The 18,367-nt window shown below is 42.0% G+C and overlaps 1 protein-coding gene across 1 annotated transcript; it reads left to right on the top strand.

The window, feature by feature from the left end:
- Positions 1-1,129: 1,129 nt before the first annotated feature.
- Positions 1,130-7,526, top strand: lto1 (LTO1 maturation factor of ABCE1). The gene is made up of 5 exons (XM_067994133.1): positions 1,130-1,233; positions 3,644-3,749; positions 5,215-5,285; positions 5,756-5,873; positions 6,222-7,526. Exons 1-5 carry the CDS (start codon positions 1,163-1,165, stop codon positions 6,285-6,287), a joined length of 432 nt encoding a protein of 143 aa, XP_067850234.1. The 5' UTR covers positions 1,130-1,162; the 3' UTR covers positions 6,288-7,526.
- Positions 7,527-18,367: the final 10,841 nt, after the last annotated feature.

Genomic DNA, 18,367 nt, shown 5'->3' with positions numbered 1-18,367 from the left:
CATCCCTATGTTCAATTTCCTCCATGGTCTCGCCCCTCCCTATCTCTGTAACCTCCTCCAGCCCTACAACTCTCCGAGATCTCTGCGCTCCTCCAATTCTGGCCTCTTGTGCATCCCCGATTTCCATCATCTCACCATTGGTGGCCATGCCTAGGCCCTAAATTCTGGAATTCCCTCCCCAAACCTCTCTGTCACTCTCTCCTTCTTTGAAACAATCCTTAAGGTCTACATCTTTAACCAAGCTCAAGTATCCTAATATCTCTTTAGTGGCTCGGTGTCAAATTCTGTTTGGTAACGCTCCTGTGAAGTGCCTTGGGACGTTTTGCTATGTTAAAGGCGCTATATAAGTTGTTTTTTTTTATTCGTTCATGGGATGTGGGCGTCGCTAGCAAGGCCAGCATTTATTGCCCATCCTTAATTGCCCTTGAGAAGGTGGTGGTGAGCCGCCTTCTTGAACCGCTGCAGTCCGTGTGATGACGGTTCTCCCACAGTGCTGTTAGGAAGGGAGTTCCAGGATTTTGACCCAGCGACGATGAAGGAACGGTGATATATTTCCAAGTCGGGATGGTGTGTGACTTGGAGGGGAACGTGTAGGTGGTGTTGGTCATTCACACATTGATATGCTATTTGTAGAATCTGATTGTGTGAAAATTGGCTGATGAGTTTGCCTACATATCAACAGTGACTGCACTTCAAAAGGTGACCTAACTGAAGTCTTCAATATTATGAAGGAAACTGACAATTAGTCCAAGCAAATTGTTATCAGTGAAGGCTTTAAATATCAGGGGACATCAGTTAAAGCTAAGAAGTCAGAAAGGACTTTTTCACCAAAAGGGTAAATAGAGTTGTGGAACAGGTTACCAGGAAACACATTTGAAACCAAAGTAGAAATGGGCTCAAGAGATAATTAGATGTGATTCTAGAGAAAGAATGAAGGACATGGTGAGAAGGCAGAAATGGACAGGCTTGTTCAGTCTATTGGTCTTATCCTGTTCCTAAAAACTCCACCAGCAGGACAAGCGTTGGGGAGAGGGACTGCCTCTTTAAATCTCGGTTGGGGGCCCTTTAAGAAAATTCTGCAGCATGTCAGGTGGTCACTGGCTCCACTGCCTTAATGCGCATGCTCCGGGTTTCGGCTCAGAGCGCATGCTCCGGACTCCCAATGGCTTCGGATGCTGAAGGTTCTCGATTCAGCGACGACATGTTCGACCCCATCCTCCTGGCGGATCACACGTAAAAATAGCTCCATGAGCGGCGGGTCCGGGACCGGGCCCGGGACTGACTCTCCCCGGAGCGGGCGGGGGCGGGGGCGGGGGCGGGCCCGGGACTGACTCTCCCCGGAGCGGGAGCGGGCGGGGGCGGGCCCGGGACTGACTCTCCCCGGAGCGGGAGCGGGCGGGGGCGGGCCCGGGACTGACTCTCCCCGGAGCGGGCGGGGGCGGGCCCGGGCCCGGGACTGACTCTCCCCGGAGCGGGCGGGGGGCGGGCCCGGGACTGACTCTCCCCGGAGCGGGCGGGGGGCGGGCCCGGGACTGACTCTCCCCGGAGCGGGCGGGGGGCGGGCCCGGGACTGACTCTCCCCGGAGCGGGCGGGGGCGGGCCCGGGACTGACTCTCCCCGGAGCGGGCGGGGGCGGGCCCGGGACTGACTCTCCCCGGAGCGGGCGGGGGCGGGCCCGGGACTGACTCTCCCCGGAGCGGGCGGGGGCGGGGGCGGGCCCGGGACTGACTCTCCCCGGAGCGGGAGCGGGCGGGGGCGGGCCCGGGACTGACTCTCCCCGGAGCGGGAGCGGGCGGGGGCGGGCCCGGGACTGACTCTCCCCGGAGCGGGAGCGGGCGGGGGCGGGCCCGGGACTGACTCTCCCCGGAGCGGGCGGGGGCGGGCCCGGGCCCGGGACTGACTCTCCCCGGAGCGGGCGGGGGCGGGCCCGGGACTGACTCTCCCCGGAGCGGGCGGGGGCGGGCCCGGGACTGACTCTCCCCGGAGCGGGCGGGGGCGGGCCCGGGACTGACTCTCCCCGGAGCGGGGGCGGGACTGACTCTCCCCGGAGCGGGCGGGGGCGGGGGCGGGCCCGGGACTGACTCTCCCCGGAGCGGGGGCGGGACTGACTCTCCCCGGAGCGGCCTCTCCGGGGGCGGGTCCGGGACTGACATGGAGAGCACCCGAGCCCCGATCCTCAGAGAGCACTGAGGGTCTGCCTTGGCAACTTGCAAACTCATCCTAAATTTTAAAAATGTGCATCGATGGGTTGCTGCATTACTGGTTATACTGAGTATATAGAAAGCAATTTATCTGTATTTTCACCAGGCGTGTACTTAGTATATTGGTACCAATATTTCTGTGTTTTTACTAGGCATGTACTTGGTTTTTTTCACTCTTTTCTCTTGGTGTATACTTCGTATATTGGTAGTAATAGGTTTCAGAAAAAAATGCACTTGTGCCACTGTGCTTACTGTTTGCTAATTGCACCACCCCCGAGTGACCGCTCTAACAACTGGTACTTCACCCTAGTAACGTTAGGGTGCATTTCCACTGCAGCTGCCAATCTGAGACTGTGCAGAATTTTGGAGTTTGCCCCCCTAAGTGTTAGATATCTACGATCTTAATATAATTCTTTGTATATCTAACTGGCTTGAACCTGATGTAATTCCAGCGATGCTGTGAAGCCATTCTTGCTTGGAGTAAAATGGATGTTCCCTATTGTGTCGTTTGCCTCCATTGCCTAGTGGTTTTGTTTATGCTTGGAAAGTTTTGAATTTGACCATAATTAGGATTATTGCAAGAATTGTTTTAATGGTTTCCTATGTATCTGTTCTCTTGATTCAATTAGTCCCATTATCCTCATCAGTATAAAAATATAAATCAATAACAAATTTTCTTCAAGTCTCAATCAAACAAACCCAAAAGGTGGTTCTCTAGGTTGGGAATATAGCTACTAGGGAGAAGATAGTTCTTGGTTATTTTTTGTCTGGGGAGGGATGTTGTGGAGACCTGGAGACTGATGTGTGGTTCTCTTTTGATACCATAACTTTACTCTCTCTTCCTGTGGAGTAGGAGCATGGAAATACAATTTTAAAAATAAGCACACTTTCAATACTGTTGCAATTTCTAATATCTCTGTGTTGAAGTTGAATGGTGACAGTGGTTATTTTAAACTTGACTTTTTTTGATGTCCAGGTCAACAACAAAAACTGGCAAGTATATAGCGCCTTTAACATTGTAAAATGTCCCAAGGTGCTTCACAGGAGCGGTTTATCAAACAAAATTTGACACCGAGCCCAATAAAGAGATATTATGACAGGTGAGGTAGGTTTTAAGGAGTGTCGTAAGGGGGGGAGAGAGAGAGAGAGAGAAGTTTAGGGAAGGAATTCCAGAGCTTAGGGCCTAGGCAGCTGAAGGCACAGCCGCCAATGGTGGAACGAAGAAAATCGGCGATGCACAAGAGGCCAGAATTGGAGGAGCGCAGAGATCTCGGAGGGTGGTGAGGCTGGAGAAGGTTAGAGAAATCAATCTGACTGATGGTTTGGTCATCATGATAGCGGGACAGAATGTACCACAAAGTTTTGGCAATTCTTTTTGAACTTCTTTGCATCGAGAGAAGCTATATTAATGTCCCATTCCAATTTTTTTTCCCTGATGGCAGATTTCATGGGAAAGGTTATCAGGAAGGTTATACTGAAGGAGGTCATTTGGGAGAAACTGAGGGACGACTCTATGGATTAGTAAATGGTGCCAAGATTGGATCTGAGGTAAATATTGGACTGTGTGAACAATCGCAGGTGTAATTATGATTATAGACAACTTAATATGTTAAAATGAGATATGTAAAATTAGACATGGTTGAATATGAATCAAATAACATGAGACCAGTTCAGCTGGGTTGTTTCCTTCCCTCCTTTCCAGAAGAAGCTGGCCCATGCTGGGATGTTACTCTGTGGGCTTTGGGCATCTTCTAGTACCTCACACAAAGGCATATTCTACACTGGATGAGCCTGGACACTGAGTGTTGGCAAGTTACTGAGCTGTGAACAGCTTTGTATCCCAGCCCAGTCCTGCCCACAACCTAATGTTCACATGCTAGCAAAGGTCACTGCATAACAGTCAGGAGTAGTAATGCTAACTGGGGATGCAGAACCCAAATGTAATGCCATGCCTGCTGAGTTTGGCTAAGTAATTTAGCACAGACCAGGATTTGAATTTGAACCTACTGGTCTGTGTAGCTCAGTTACACATTGCCTTTACCAACCATCGGGATAGCCTGTTGGGCCATTCATAACACAATGGACATTCTTGCTTTAACAACATGTCACAATTGCTAGCGATCATCAGTTTCAATTGGTGCTCTTTTTTTCTTTCTCTTTGCATAGAATGGCATTCAGGTTTACAAAATATCTGTATGTTTAAGGGTTTCAATCCAGAATAACTGTGGGAGAGTGAAAGGTCATTTGCTGTTATAGTCCTTTCTAGTGCACATCTAAGTGAACAATACTGCTGTTTTTGGTAACTACATGCAGCCGACTCAGGGATGTTAAAAGGCAGGCTGTTGCCATGGTGTTCTGTTGGAGGATGAAGGGTTGTGGAACCAGTGACATAATTGAGGATGGGAAAGTTCTGTTCAATGCACTTTGTGTTGCCGATCAATATTTTCAGTTTCTTTTGCTTTAAACATTTCTAATATATCTAAAATTTAGCGTTGGTTATTCCCACTGTAAAAAGTTTTTGGAGTGGGAACTTTATACCACTGTTAACTCATTCTTTTCCTAAAAGACCATGTTACGGCCTGTAATGTTTTCTAATCTTGGCAATATTGAGAATTCCATTCATTAGATTTGAATAGCTTAATTCTGAAATGAAGCAAAAATGTAGCCTCACTTTTGGTGTTATCACTAATACAAATATAAATTTAATATTTTGATAAGCAGGAATACTGCTAGGCAGAGATCCTGAAATATAAATTGCTGGTTGAAGTTGGAAGATCTGTTGTCAGTGATTCATTCTGATTAGTTACAAAGGAATTGTTACAGTATCGTAGCTTAACAACTCAATTAAAATGATGAAGTTGACACCTATCAGTAAAGACCTTTAGAATCTTTCAGTCCAGTGGAAGCCTATAATAGTTTTAATTCAGTACAACAATTATATATTCAGAATAGTGTGTATTCTTCAGGCAGTTTCGTACTCTCGTTACTTAAGATCATTTTTCTTTTCCTGCAGGTTTCTTTTTACCAGGGCTTTGCATTTACCTGGAAGTGTCTTCTTCAGAATAACCAAAATGCCAAAAACGGGTATGCGGATGAGTGTTAAGTGCTGCTGAGTTTCTGGACTCAGAAGCTTGTGATGTATAATACGGTCCTGTGAGAGGAACAATGCCAATTGCCTGCTTAAAAAATATAACTGTAGTTTGTTTACACTAAACAAATTTAGTGAAGGTACAGAGTGGTTTTGGCTTCACATCAATGTTAAAGTAGTGTAGTGTTAAAGCTTGAACTGACTCTGAAGCGAAACCCTTTCCTCCAGTCAAGCCCTGACTCCAGATTCAGACAGCATTTACACTATGACTGCAGCATCAGGGTGAAGTGAAATAGCAATTGTAGCATAAATGTACCCTAAAATAAAATCTTCGGATATTCCTGTAGTGTTAGAGACAAAATTCACGGTACTGAAGGAAACTTTTTTTTCACTATCTTAATCACACGTGCATGGATTTCATTGTCCTTTTTAAAAGACCATGCTTTACGTTTTTGTATTATTGCAGTAAAAGGCTAAAAGCCCTAAATTCATTGCTGGAGATTGTTCATAGCTTCCCATATGAAGACCCTACCTATGACAAATTACAGGAGGACCTGGAGAAGATGCGAGCCAAGTTTAAACAGGTTTGTATGGTTACTAGATTACACGTGATATGGTCATTTTCAGAAATGACAGTGATTTTTGCACCAGGTTGTTGTGAACAGAATCTTTTCAGATTGAAACTACAAACCACAGATTTTATGTTATTGCTTATTGGTCAGAATTTCCACATTAATAAATATATCTGAGATTTTGGTGTTTAATCTGCCTGTATCCTACACTTAGAACACTGAAAGCTGTAGACCAAAAGATAATAGACTGCTTAACTTCACAAATAACACTCGCTATATAAATCAGTGAGAGTGGTACAGCAGGGGTCTGAAATAGAGTCCCTGAATTGAGAAGCTGTTTTTTTTAATTATTTGTTTCAGATTTGCTCTTTGCTGAATGTCCAACCTGCTTTTCAAAATGTGAAAACAGCTGGGATGTCTTTCTGAAGCAGACCATTATGATTGGCCTTAGTAGAACTGCTCATGGGGATAGCATTTGACTGAAACAGGCCCAGACACTGCAAGCAAATGTGGAGGAAAGAACTGGAAAAAGTGAGATTGTCTCAAAGAGCGAAATGCTTAGTAACTACAGATTTGAATGTGATGTTGGAAAGTGATGCATTAGGTGGTGAAAACAAAAATTAGATCTGCATTCCCCCCACTGTCCTTTATCAAAAGAACAGTCATCTTTTTAAAAATACTTTTTTAAAAAATGTGACCTCAACCAACTACTGCAAAATCATGGGAGTTTGGTTTCCTGTGAGCAGCAGGTTGGTGGGGGGGTTGATTTATGAAATATAATCAACTTCCAGCTTTATCGGTTTGAATTGATTTTTCCTTGGGAACACTTGTACTGAACTTGTTCTCCTTAAATTGCTTGTATATTTCTAATTGTTTCAGTGAATTACATAGTGGGAATAGATCAGTAGACTTACTGCCAAGATGTGACCAGCACACTTGCATCCTGAGCTAGGGTTCTTGCCATGATTTTTTTTCTCCTGAAGTGGATCTGCGCACTAAATGTGCGGGTTGCCAAAAAAGTGAAGCCCATCACTTTAATTTTGATTCAAACAGAGAGAGAACTTGTATTTACATTGCGCCTTTCACGATCTCAGCACGTCCCAAACGCTTTACAGACAATGAAGTACTTTAAATGCGGCAACCAATTTACACACAGCAAGGTCCTGATAACAGGAATGAGATAATGACCAGATAACTTTTTTTTAAGTGATGTTGGTTGAGTGATAAATATTGCCCAGGGCACCAGGGAAAACTCCCCTGCTCTTCTTTGACTAGTGCCATGTGATGTTTTACATCCACCTGACAGGGGCCTCAGTTTAACATCTCATCCGAAAAACAATGCAGCAGCCCCTCCATACTGCATTGGAATGTCAGCCTAGAGTATGTGCTCTAAGTCTCTGGAGTGGGACTTGAACCAAGGTTGACACCATATAGTAGCTTTTTTTTGAGGTGTATGGTGGAGTCTTGCTGAACATATGTAATGGATAAACAGCACTTTAATGATCAATACAAAGCCTGATTAAACTGTTTTTCATTGTAGTTTTAAAAACATTAAAAATCTCATGATCAAAAATGGCTGTGAAAGTTTTGAGATTGTAATAATTTTTATTAAATTAAAATCTTGTACTGAAATTTGTGCATTTAATAAATCAATCAGTATTAAAATTCATGCTAATACTTCTTTATTACCCAGCACATCAAATTCTCTCATTAGCTTTTCCTTTAACCCTTCTGGATTGTAGTTTTCTCCATAAGCCCTCTGTATTTTTCAGTCTCTTGACTCCCTTCCTCCTACCCTGCATTTTGCCATGCACTTGCTGCTGCAGGCTGTCTCCCCACCTTGTCTGAGTTACAGTGCACTTTTTAAGCTGCATCTCATAAATGTAAATTCTTCTAACCTGGATGTGTTGATCAGTATTGGTAGCTTTAGGGAGCCTTACCATTCAAGTGAGCCAGGGCCAGTTGTGTACTGCTTTCTCTTTTCTCCACTCTCAGCATCCAGTCTGAACAAAACAACTTTTTCACTCCTCTCATTGTCAGTCCAAAAATCACTAAATGAAGCAAACTTGATAACACTTTCCTTTACCAAATCTTTGTAGCTTTCTCAAATTTCTACAATAGCCAGGCATCTGTAGTATAAGACTCATGAGCAGACAAATGCATCTCCCGACTGATTACAATCTAATGGGTGTCAGGTACACTTTGTACAACAACTTGATCTGCATTAATTTTATTCTAACGTTAACCACCATGTCTGCATCTATGCTTGCCTCATTCTCATTCTTGATCTGTTCACCTAACCCCTTGTGCTGCTTTAATTCCTTTTTAAAGGGTTACTTTTCACTTGATTAACAAAGCATAGATATCTAAAAATCTCTTAACAAACCTTCCATCAGCCTGGTAAAGGCAGATTTTCCTGGAAAGTATCAGTTCCAAATCCAAAGACTTTGTAGGTTTGAATATATTAAACAAAGCTAATATTAGACAGATGCAATATTAAGTTTTGACTGAGACTGTCCATAGAAAGACTGACTGCCTTATGATCTCTTGTTTGCTTAATATTGCTCCTACAACATATTCCTTAAAGGAGGCCCCTCAATAAGAGCTGATATTGCCTATATTTCTGCTTGCATAAGTTATGCCCCATTCAAATTTATGCTGTGGCTCAGGAATAATAAATTGTCAGGTTATCGCCATTTTAAATGGAGGTATCCCATACGTCAAGTATTCTTGCATCACGAGCCTATTTTCTCTGAACCCATTTCTAACACCCTTTTGAATGGGACAAACAGCTGGGAATTACCACATCTGTTAATCTTGATCATTGTTTTATAACTTATGACCTTCCCGCATGAATTGTATGAGCAGCCTCCCATAGGTTTGGTGGGTAAATACACTACATGAGCTGGTACGGAGTGATATGCACATGAAGGTTGGCATTTGGTTGAGGAGTTGCCGATAATACCATTCTCCGGTGTAGTTTGCAAGAAAAGGAAGAAAAACTTCTGCTAACATATTTTTGAAAAGCTCATTTCTGGTGGGGGAAATAAATCATATTCAAATTGTACTTTCCTTTTGGCATGATTGCCGTTTCGACCACCTCTGCACAATAGTGGCAGTGACTGCCATCTTTTCTGATCCTGCTTGGACCTCCCCTCACCTTGATCCACCTTTGTTTGGGACTGCCAATCTAATTCAGGTCTTGATAATATACCTCTAATATTGTTTTGTTTCGAAGACCATGGTAGCCTTTTCATAATTCCCCTACTTCATTCCCCATTGAGAAGGAGAAGATCTAGCTTTTCCCAGCAAGCCCTATATCCTGAGACTGGACAATCATTTAGAATCATAGAAGTTTATAACATGGAAACAGGCCCTTCGGCCCAACATGTCCATGTCGCCCAGTTTATACCACTAAGCTAGTCCCAATTGCCTGCACTTGGCCCATATCCCTCTATACCCATCTTACCCATAAATTTGATTTTCTGCAATGCATTGTTGACCCACTTTGTGGGTCCTTCAGTGTCATATCTTGTTGGCAATTTTTGTAGTTCTTTTACTACCACCACCATCCCCCCCCCACTCACATGTTTAATCATTCAGAAGATCTTGATGAATAATTTACACCATCCCTTACAACGACAATCTAAATAGGATTATATGATATTCTACAGCTGATAGACTCAATATACGAAGGATTCAGGGTGGAGACAGCAGTGGTACATGTTGGATATACCTGGGAAAGACGTAGAAATGTTCTGTGCAGAATTTTAAAAACCCAGTATTTTCATTGTTCTGCTTAAGAACACGGAAGAGATCAATTGACAGTGATTCAATCATTGCACTGTAAGAGGAATGAAAGTTGTGTGTACTGATAACATGCAATATGAATGAAAATGCTGAATGAGTAACTGCTTGCATTTATATAGCAGCTTTAACAGAAGTGTGGAAAAACATAGGCCAGCCAAAGGGGGAGAAATTAGGAGGAGTGATCAAGAGCTTGCTTAAAGAAGTAGGTTTTAAGGAGAGTCTTAAAAGAGGAGAAAGAAGAGGTTTAGAAAGGGAATTCCAGATTGGTATTTGGTGCTGGTTAGGATACAGGTAGCAGGATTTTAGATGTGAAATATACGGAGGGTGGAGAATTGGAGACCAGCCAGGCAAGCACTGGAATAACATGAATTAAGAGCAGGAGTAGGCCATTCGGCCCCTCTAGCCTGCTCTGCCATTTGATAAGATCATGGCTGATCTGATTGTGACCTCAACCCTACTTTCCTATCGACCTACTATAACCTTTGACTCCCTTGTTAATCAGGAATCTATCTAACTCAGCCTTAAAAATTTTCAATAATCCTGTCTCCACTGCTCTCTGGGGAAAGGAGTTCCACAGACTCACGACCCTCTGAGAGAGAACATTTCTCCTCATCTCCGCCTTAAATGGGAGACACCTTATTTTTAAACTGTGGCCTAGTTCTAGTCTCTCCCACAAGGGGAAACATTCCCTCAGCATCTACCCCTTCAAGTCCCGTCAGGATCTTATATGTTTCAATAAGATCACCTCTCATTCTTCTAAACTCCTGTGTATACAGGCCCAACTTGTCCAATCTTTCCTCATAAGATAACCCCCTCATCCCAATCAGTCGAGTGAATCTTCTCTGAACCGCCTTCAAAGTAATTATGTCCTTTCTTAAATAAGGAGACCAAAACTGCACACAGTATTCTAGATGAGGTCTCACCAATGCCCTGTACAACTGTAACAAAACATCTCTACTTTTATATTCCATTCCACTTGCAATAAATCACAACATTCCACTTGCCTTCCTAATCACTTGCTGTACCTGCATACTAACTTTTTGTGATTCGTGTACTAAGACACCCAGATCCCTCTGTACTTCAGAGTTCTGCAATCTCTCTCCTTTTAAATAATATACTGCTTTTCTATTCCTCCTGCCAAAGCGGACAAGTTCACATTTTCCCACATTATACTCCATCTGCCAAATTTTTGCCCACTCACTTAACCTACCTATATCCCTTTGCATACTCCTTATGTCCTCTTCACAACTTACTTTCCTACCTACCTTTGTGTCATCAGCAAATTTAGCAACCATACATTCGGTCCCTTCACCCAAATCATTGATACAGATTGTAAATAGTTGAGGCCCAAGCACCGATCCCTGTGACATCGTTACATCTTGCTAACCTGAAAATGACCCATTTATGTCTACCCTCTGTTTCTTGTTTGCTAACCAATCCTTTATCCATGCTCATATGTTACCCCCTACACCATGAGCTCTTATTTTGTGTAGTAGCTTTTGATGTGGCACCTTGTCAAAAGCCTTCTGGATGTGGATGCACCACATCCACAGGATCCCCTTTATCCACGTTGCTTGTTACTTCCTCAAAGAACTCTAATAAATTAGTCAAACACGATTTCCCATTCACAAAGCCGTGTTGACTCTGCCTGCTTGCATTGGGATTTTCTAAGTGCCCTGCTATAACCTCCTTAATAATAGATTCTAGCATTTTCCCTATGACAGATGTTAAGCTAATCTGGCCTGTAGTTTCCTGTTTTCTGTCTCCTTGAATAGAGGAGTTACATTTGCTATTTTCCAATCTGATGGGATCCTTCCAGAATTTGGGGAATTTTGGAAAATTAATACCAATGCATCTACTATCTTTTTAAGACCCTAGGATGAAGTCCATCAGGACCTGGGGAATTGTCAGCTTTGACCAAGTCTGGAGATTAAAAAGGCATATATGAGGGCTCTAGTGGAAGACCCACAGAAGTAGAGCAAAAGCAGGCAATGATTTGGAGGTGGAAGTAGGTGGTCTTTTTGAGTAAGATGATATGGAGGTCAGAGTCTGTAGCTGCTCCTCAGCTCTTGACATTTTCAGGTAGGATTTTGTGCTATATTTTAGGTATTTGATGTAGCAATTAAATGCTTGGTTATTAAAGGCCTTGATGTAATAATTATAGCATGTTTTTATTTCATTGTGATATGTAGTCAGGTGTAAATCATACCAGTCAAGTTTTTAGGGATGCTGGCATTTATATGGAAGGAGACTGAGACGCAAACACAATTAGAAAATTATTCATTCTGTGCAATTGTATTGTAAGGTTTTGTGGAGACATCCAGTGGATAAGTATAAAATTACAGCCAGACAAACAATTTTACAACCAATTCCTAGGCATAAGTGAGGATGTCACATTAACTTTTAAAATTAAATTAGCTTCATTTTGTCTTTGAGGGTGGTTGTTCAATTGTTGGAAATTTCAATATTTAAGCATAAAACATGGATTTTCATAAAATTCTGGTTAATGAACAATGTGTGAAGACTAATAAATATAGCCCTTATACTTCCACCGTCTGTGGTATTTACTAAACACCAACATTTGTTTTTATACATTTTGTACATTTATACCATCTTTATCTGCTTAAGATGCTGAGTAATTTGGTATAAAATAAATTCTTCAGCTTCAATTTCAAAAACACGATTTTTATATTGATCATCAAACCAAAGGTCATGTCTTCATTGTTTTTTAAAATGTAATTTAATATAGTTTTTTTTTAATTGTTTGCTCATCAAAATGCAGTGGTGGAGAAAAGAGCACTTTTCTGCTTTGTGTGCTCTGTCAGTTTGAACAACTCCTCGGTCAGATTTAGAGTAATGCTATAAATCAATGTTCCCTCCACTCTGTTTCCAAAAAAACCTAAGTTCCAAACTCCGAAGAATATTCCACACTCCACCAGCATGACATTTCGTTTTCATTTCCCAGTACAGCTACAACACTGGCATCTACCCGACAATGTGGAAAATTGCCCAGGTATATCCTGTCCACAAAAAGCAGGACAAATCCAATCCGGCCAATTACCGCCTCATCAGCCTACTCTCAATCATCAATAAAGTGATGGACGGTGTTGTCGACAGTGCTATCAAGCGGCACTTACTCACCAATAACCTGCTCACCAATGCTCAGTTTGGGTTCTGCCGGGACCACTCGGCTCCAGACCTCATTACAGCCTTGGTCCAAACATGGACAAAAGAGCTGAATTCCAGAGGTGAGGTGAGAGTGACTGCCCTTGACATCAAGGCAGCATTTGACCGAGTGTGGCAGCAAGGAGCCCTAGTAAAATTGAAGTCAATGGGAATCAGGGGGAACACACTCCAGTGGCTGGAGTCATACCTAGCACAAAGGAAGATGGTAGTGGTTGTTGGAGGCCAGGAGTTCCTCAGGGCAGTGTCCTAGGCCCAACCATCTTCAGTTGTTTCATCAATGACCTTCCCTCCATCATAAGGTCAGAAATGGGGATGTTCGCTGATGATTGCACAGTGTTCAGTTCCATTCGCAACCCCTCAGCTAATGAAGCAGTCTGTGCCCGCATGCAGCAAGACCTGGACAACGTCCAGGCTTGGGCTGATAAGTGGCAAGTAACATTCGTGCCAGACAAGTGCCAGTCAATGACCATCTCCAACAAGAGAGAGTCTAACCACCTCCCCTTGACATTCAACGGCATTACCATCGCCGAATCCCCCACCATCAACATCCTGGGGGTCACCATTGACCAGAAACATAACTGGACCAGCCATATAAATACTGTGGCTACAAGAGCAGGTCAGAGGCTGGGTGTTCTGCGGCGAGTGACTCACCTCCTGATTCCACAAACGCTTTCCACCATCTACAAGGCACAAGTCAGGAGTGTGATGGTATACTCTCCATTTGCCTGGATGAATGCAGCTCCAACAACACTCAAGAGGCTCGACACCATCCAGGACAAAGCAGCCCGCTTGATTGGCACCCCATCCACCACCCTAAACATTCACTCCCTTCACCACCGGCGCACTGTGGCTGCAGTGTGTACCATCCACAGGCTTCTTTGACAGCACCTCCCAAACCCGCAACCTCTACCATCTAGAAGGAGAAGGGTAGCAGGCACATGGGAACAACATCACCTGCACGTTTCCCTCCAAATCACACACCATCCTAACTTGAAATATATCACCGTTCCTTCATCGTTGCTGGGTTAAAATCCTGGACCTCCCTTCCTAACAGCACTGTGGGAGAATCTTCATCACACGGACTGCAGCGGTTCAAGAAGACAGCTCACCACCACCTTCTCAAGGGCAATTAGGAATGGGCAATAAATGCTGGCCTTGCCAGTGACGCCCACATCCCATGAACGAATAAAAAAAAAAGACAACAGAGAGAAAAGAAGAAAGAACTTGCATTTATATAGCACCTTTCACGACCTCAGGACGTCCCAAAGAGCTTTATAGCCAATGTAGTACTTTTGAAATGCAGTCACTGTTGTAATATAGTAGACTTTCTGGGGTCTATTTAAATGCAGATCCCACAGGTGAAAGGAGCATCACTGCACCACTCAGTTCACCATTTTTTAAAAATAATTTGTCAAAGTCAAGCACACACTTATTTGCTGAATTCATATATATAGATAGATTATAGTACCCACAGTCTTACATCAAATTTATTTTAAAATTGAAGACTCACATTTATATCGCAAGTATTCTGTGTGAATTGTAAAATAATTGTCTTATAATTAATTATATGAACATTAATGTTTTGAATAAATGAAATTACCATATTAATTCTGCTCAGCATTCACAATATTGTTACTAACTATTACAATGTCACTAATAATCTATTACTCTTTATAATAAGCATTAGAAAGCAACAGTTGATCTTAACGAGTCCAAATGGCACTATTTTCCTCCCCATCTCATTCTCCCCTCCAAATTCTCTCCAATCTTTCAGTCTCCTTCACTTTCCCTTTTTTTCTCTACACAAATCTCTCTTTCATTCTTCTTGTCCTCCCATATTCTCCACACTTTTTCTATAACCTGCGTGTTAGGAGTGTTAAGTGATAGTACTTTGAGATACTGCAGATCGTTACACACTCCCCACTTTAGCACCACTCTTACAGTGTTACGCTGTGTGTTGAGAACAGACTCAATGCCATGTTCCCATTTGTTTGTTGGCAAATGGAGGACAGCGAGGGTCAGTATAATGAGATCAAATCAGTGGAAGTAAATCTGTTCTGCCGATTTCTTTTGGGTAATTTGTGAGGGTTGGTGGTATAAAGGAAGCAATTATAATGAGGTCTGACTGTATATCAAAGAGCCTTATATCAAAAGTTTCACATCAATATGGAGGGTGTGTGGAGCAGCTGCTGTTTGCTTCTAGTATCCTCTCTGTTAGAAGTAAAGCATTCATCAAAAAGAAAATTAGGACCAAAACACCTCGGAAAACTGATCCTTTTTCAAAGAAACTAACTTTCTTTGGTTTAATAGTTATTTTTAACTTGGGATCAAAATAAAAACACAATATATTTTAACCCAATATGTATCAATATTATTTATCTTTGAATTTGTTTTAATAAAAGAGACATAACAGTAGAGGAAGAAATGCATACATTTTGTGGAATTTTTCTAGAGTTTTATCACACATTATTTTAAACAATTTTTAATGTTTATGCTTCAGTTATTTTTTTCAATGATAAATGAGTAAATATCATTAGCACATTCCAGTGTAAAAATTACGAAACAATGCGTTAAATTTTTCTGCGGTTCAGTTATGATACTATTTTCCAATACATTTTACTACTGAAAAACTGTGATTGAGCCGTACTTTGATATGTTTTTTAATTCCCTTTTATCACTTTGCGCCAGCAGTGAACAATGCCAACCAGTGTTTGTGAAATCAATTAATACAACAATTAAGGGCCATGTCTTTAAGAGCAAGGTATTTTCCCATCAACTATTCAGCATTGCAGCCTGGCATTAATTAAACAAATTGTCGGCTGGCCCTATTAAGAAGACCAGAGCCAGATAAAAGAGCACAAGCTCCTTTCAGCAAAGAGACACATCCTGACAATGGAGGGGGTACATTCTGATGCATGTGCCTGCTGTGGCTGCAGAAAACTCCTGAAATAGGCAAATTAGGGTCATTCAGCTACTTGGTGAAATAGCCTCCATCCTCAGTTCACTTAATCCTCGTGTAATTTACATCCAAGCTTATACTGAGAATGGTAATGATAAATAACAACAAAAAAAAGGGGGCAAGACAAAGAAATGCTGAATCTAAATTCTTAGGAAGCTTCAAGGAAGAAAACCATTCAAAGGTGGTGCATTTATTTATTGAATGTACTGAAATGGCTATAAGATGTGCAGATTTTCCTAAGATTTTTCTGTGTATTTGCTGCTATGGATCATAGACATGTCTTCTCCCTGGCCAGAGAAGATGGTATAGAACGTACACTACCCCTGTTACTTCCGCTGAAAAGCTAGCAGACTTACAGTGAATGGAAAATTCCTGTCCCCAGCAGATTTCTTGCAATGTCCTAAGGAGAAGAATGATCAGATGCATCTAAGCAATCAGTACTGACAGTCCTACCTGGTATGAATCTCTGCGAGAACAGTGACCAAAGAGTGAAATTTTGACTCAATCTGACCACGTTACTTGCTGTTCCGTTTCACAAAGCTAACTGGACCAAGCTGTAGAGATGCTACATATCGGTTTAGGTGGTAAATTACTGGAGGCCCATTCTAGTCTGAATGGTAATCTCCATTCCAAATTGGATGGCATCCAGTAAATCTTTTATACTGGTCCGGATCCTATCAAATTCCCTCCTTTGTACATCTTAGAATGAGAATCAATCAGTCACCTAAATGTAAGGAATGTAAAACTGCTGTCTTCTTGAAATCTTTTGGGGATCTTCCATCTTGTTGCTAATAAAGATTCCATCGTAAATATCTCCATTTGGGAGATCTCAGTTTACCTCTGGAAGTTGCTGTGGACTGGGTAACTCGTTCAATTCTGTCCGCTGTTTACTGTTCCTGATACTGTAGAAATACATAGAAGTTACTACACTGAAACAGGCCATTCGGCCCAACCAGTCTATGTTGGCATTTATCCTCAATGCCTAATCACGTTTAACCAACCTGTTCCTATATCCTTTTAACCCTTTTTTCTTCATCCACTCTAACCAATCTAATCTTGAATGATGACATACTTTCTGCCTCAACCGACAATCCTGGAGGTAAGTTCCGTAGGTTCACAACTCTCTGAGTTTCTTCTGTCCTCTGTTCTAAATCTCTTAGTTTTAATCTTGACCCCTCGTTCTTGACCCTTCAACTACTGGAAACAGTCTGCTTCTATTTACCCTGTCTCAATCTTTCATAATTTTAAACACTTCTATCATATTGCCCTGTAATCTGCATTGTCCTTATAAAAAAGATCCAATGTTTCAAATCTTTCTTCATGTTAGTATTTCCTCAGGAAGCATCCTAGTGAATCTGCATTGTACTCTCTCTAAAGCGTTAATTTCCTTCCTATAGTTTGGAGGTCAATATTGCGCACAGTACTTAGAGGTCTTTAAGATTATGAAAGGGTTTGATAGGGTAGATGTAGACAAAATGTTTCCACTTGTGGGGGAGCCCAAAATTAGAGGCCATAAATATAAGATAGTCACCAATAAATCCAATAGGGAATTCAGGAGGAACTTAGAATGTGGAACTTACTACCACATGGAGTAGTTGAGGTGAATAGCATAGATTTATTTAAGGGAAAGCTAGATAAACACGTGAGGGAGAAAGGATAAGAAGGTTAAGTGGATAGGTTTGGATGAAGAGAGGTGGGAAGAGGCTCGTATGCAGTATAAACTCCGGTATAGATCTGTTGGGCTGAATGGCCTGTTTCTAGGCTGTACATTCTATGTAATTCAATGTAAGGACAGGCACTCATTGAACTATACCTCAGCAAGGACAGATGCTGATTGAACTGTACCTCAGCAAGGAGCCGAGGGCTACATGACAGGAAGGGAAAATTAAATACAATAGGAAGAAAAGGGAGAATCACATTTAACATTTATGTATACTTTTCTATTTTATTAAGGGTGTGCAATGGTACCTCTGACAGTATGATCCTGGATGGGAGCCTTGCCTACCAAAAGCACATACTGAAAAATTGTGCACAGCATCTACAATATCTGACATGTGCTTCTGGTGGTTGGGGCCCCTGTGTGGGGACCCCGCACAGAGAACCAGGTTGGAAAATTTACCCCTCTTCTACCTTTGATTTGAGAAATTGGTATGGTGTTAATATCTCATATAAGCCAGACATATAGCAACAATAGCATCTGCTTAATATAGATAACCGTCTAGACTTAGTGATGCATGTATGTTCATTGGCAACTTTTCCTCAATAATTACAAGTATGGGTTAAGATCTGTTTGTTTTAAAATCCCTCCAATATTTGATAGTCCAAAGTATTTACAGTGAGACACCTAGTGGGTAAAGACTGAATGACATTACTTCATTTAGTTCTTCATTACAATATAATTTATTTACATACGCATCCAATTATTTGTGTATATATATTAGGGATGTCAAACCATTAAAAAAATTAATTGCAATTAATGTCACGATTAAAAATTTAAATCTGTTAATCTTGGTTTTAATCGCATATTTAATTGATACAATTACTGCATCCA

Source organism: Heptranchias perlo, chromosome 12, assembly GCF_035084215.1.
Source record: "Heptranchias perlo isolate sHepPer1 chromosome 12, sHepPer1.hap1, whole genome shotgun sequence".
Classification (NCBI taxonomy): Eukaryota; Metazoa; Chordata; class Chondrichthyes; order Hexanchiformes; family Hexanchidae; genus Heptranchias; species Heptranchias perlo.
The sequence above is the reverse complement of the archived record's forward strand: the minus strand, read 5'-3'. Positions and strand labels throughout refer to the sequence as shown.

Excerpts from the sequence above, each read along its gene's own strand:
- lto1 (XM_067994133.1), top strand. The coding sequence starts at position 1,163 with ATGGCTTCGGATGCTGAAGGTTCTCGATTCAGCGACGACATGTTCGAC. Across the intron at positions 1,234-3,643 it reads ATCCTCCTGGCGGATCACAC|ATTTCATGGGAAAGGTTATC; the intron begins GTAAAAATAGCT and ends CCCTGATGGCAG. Across the intron at positions 3,750-5,214 it reads GTGCCAAGATTGGATCTGAG|GTTTCTTTTTACCAGGGCTT; the intron begins GTAAATATTGGA and ends CTTTTCCTGCAG.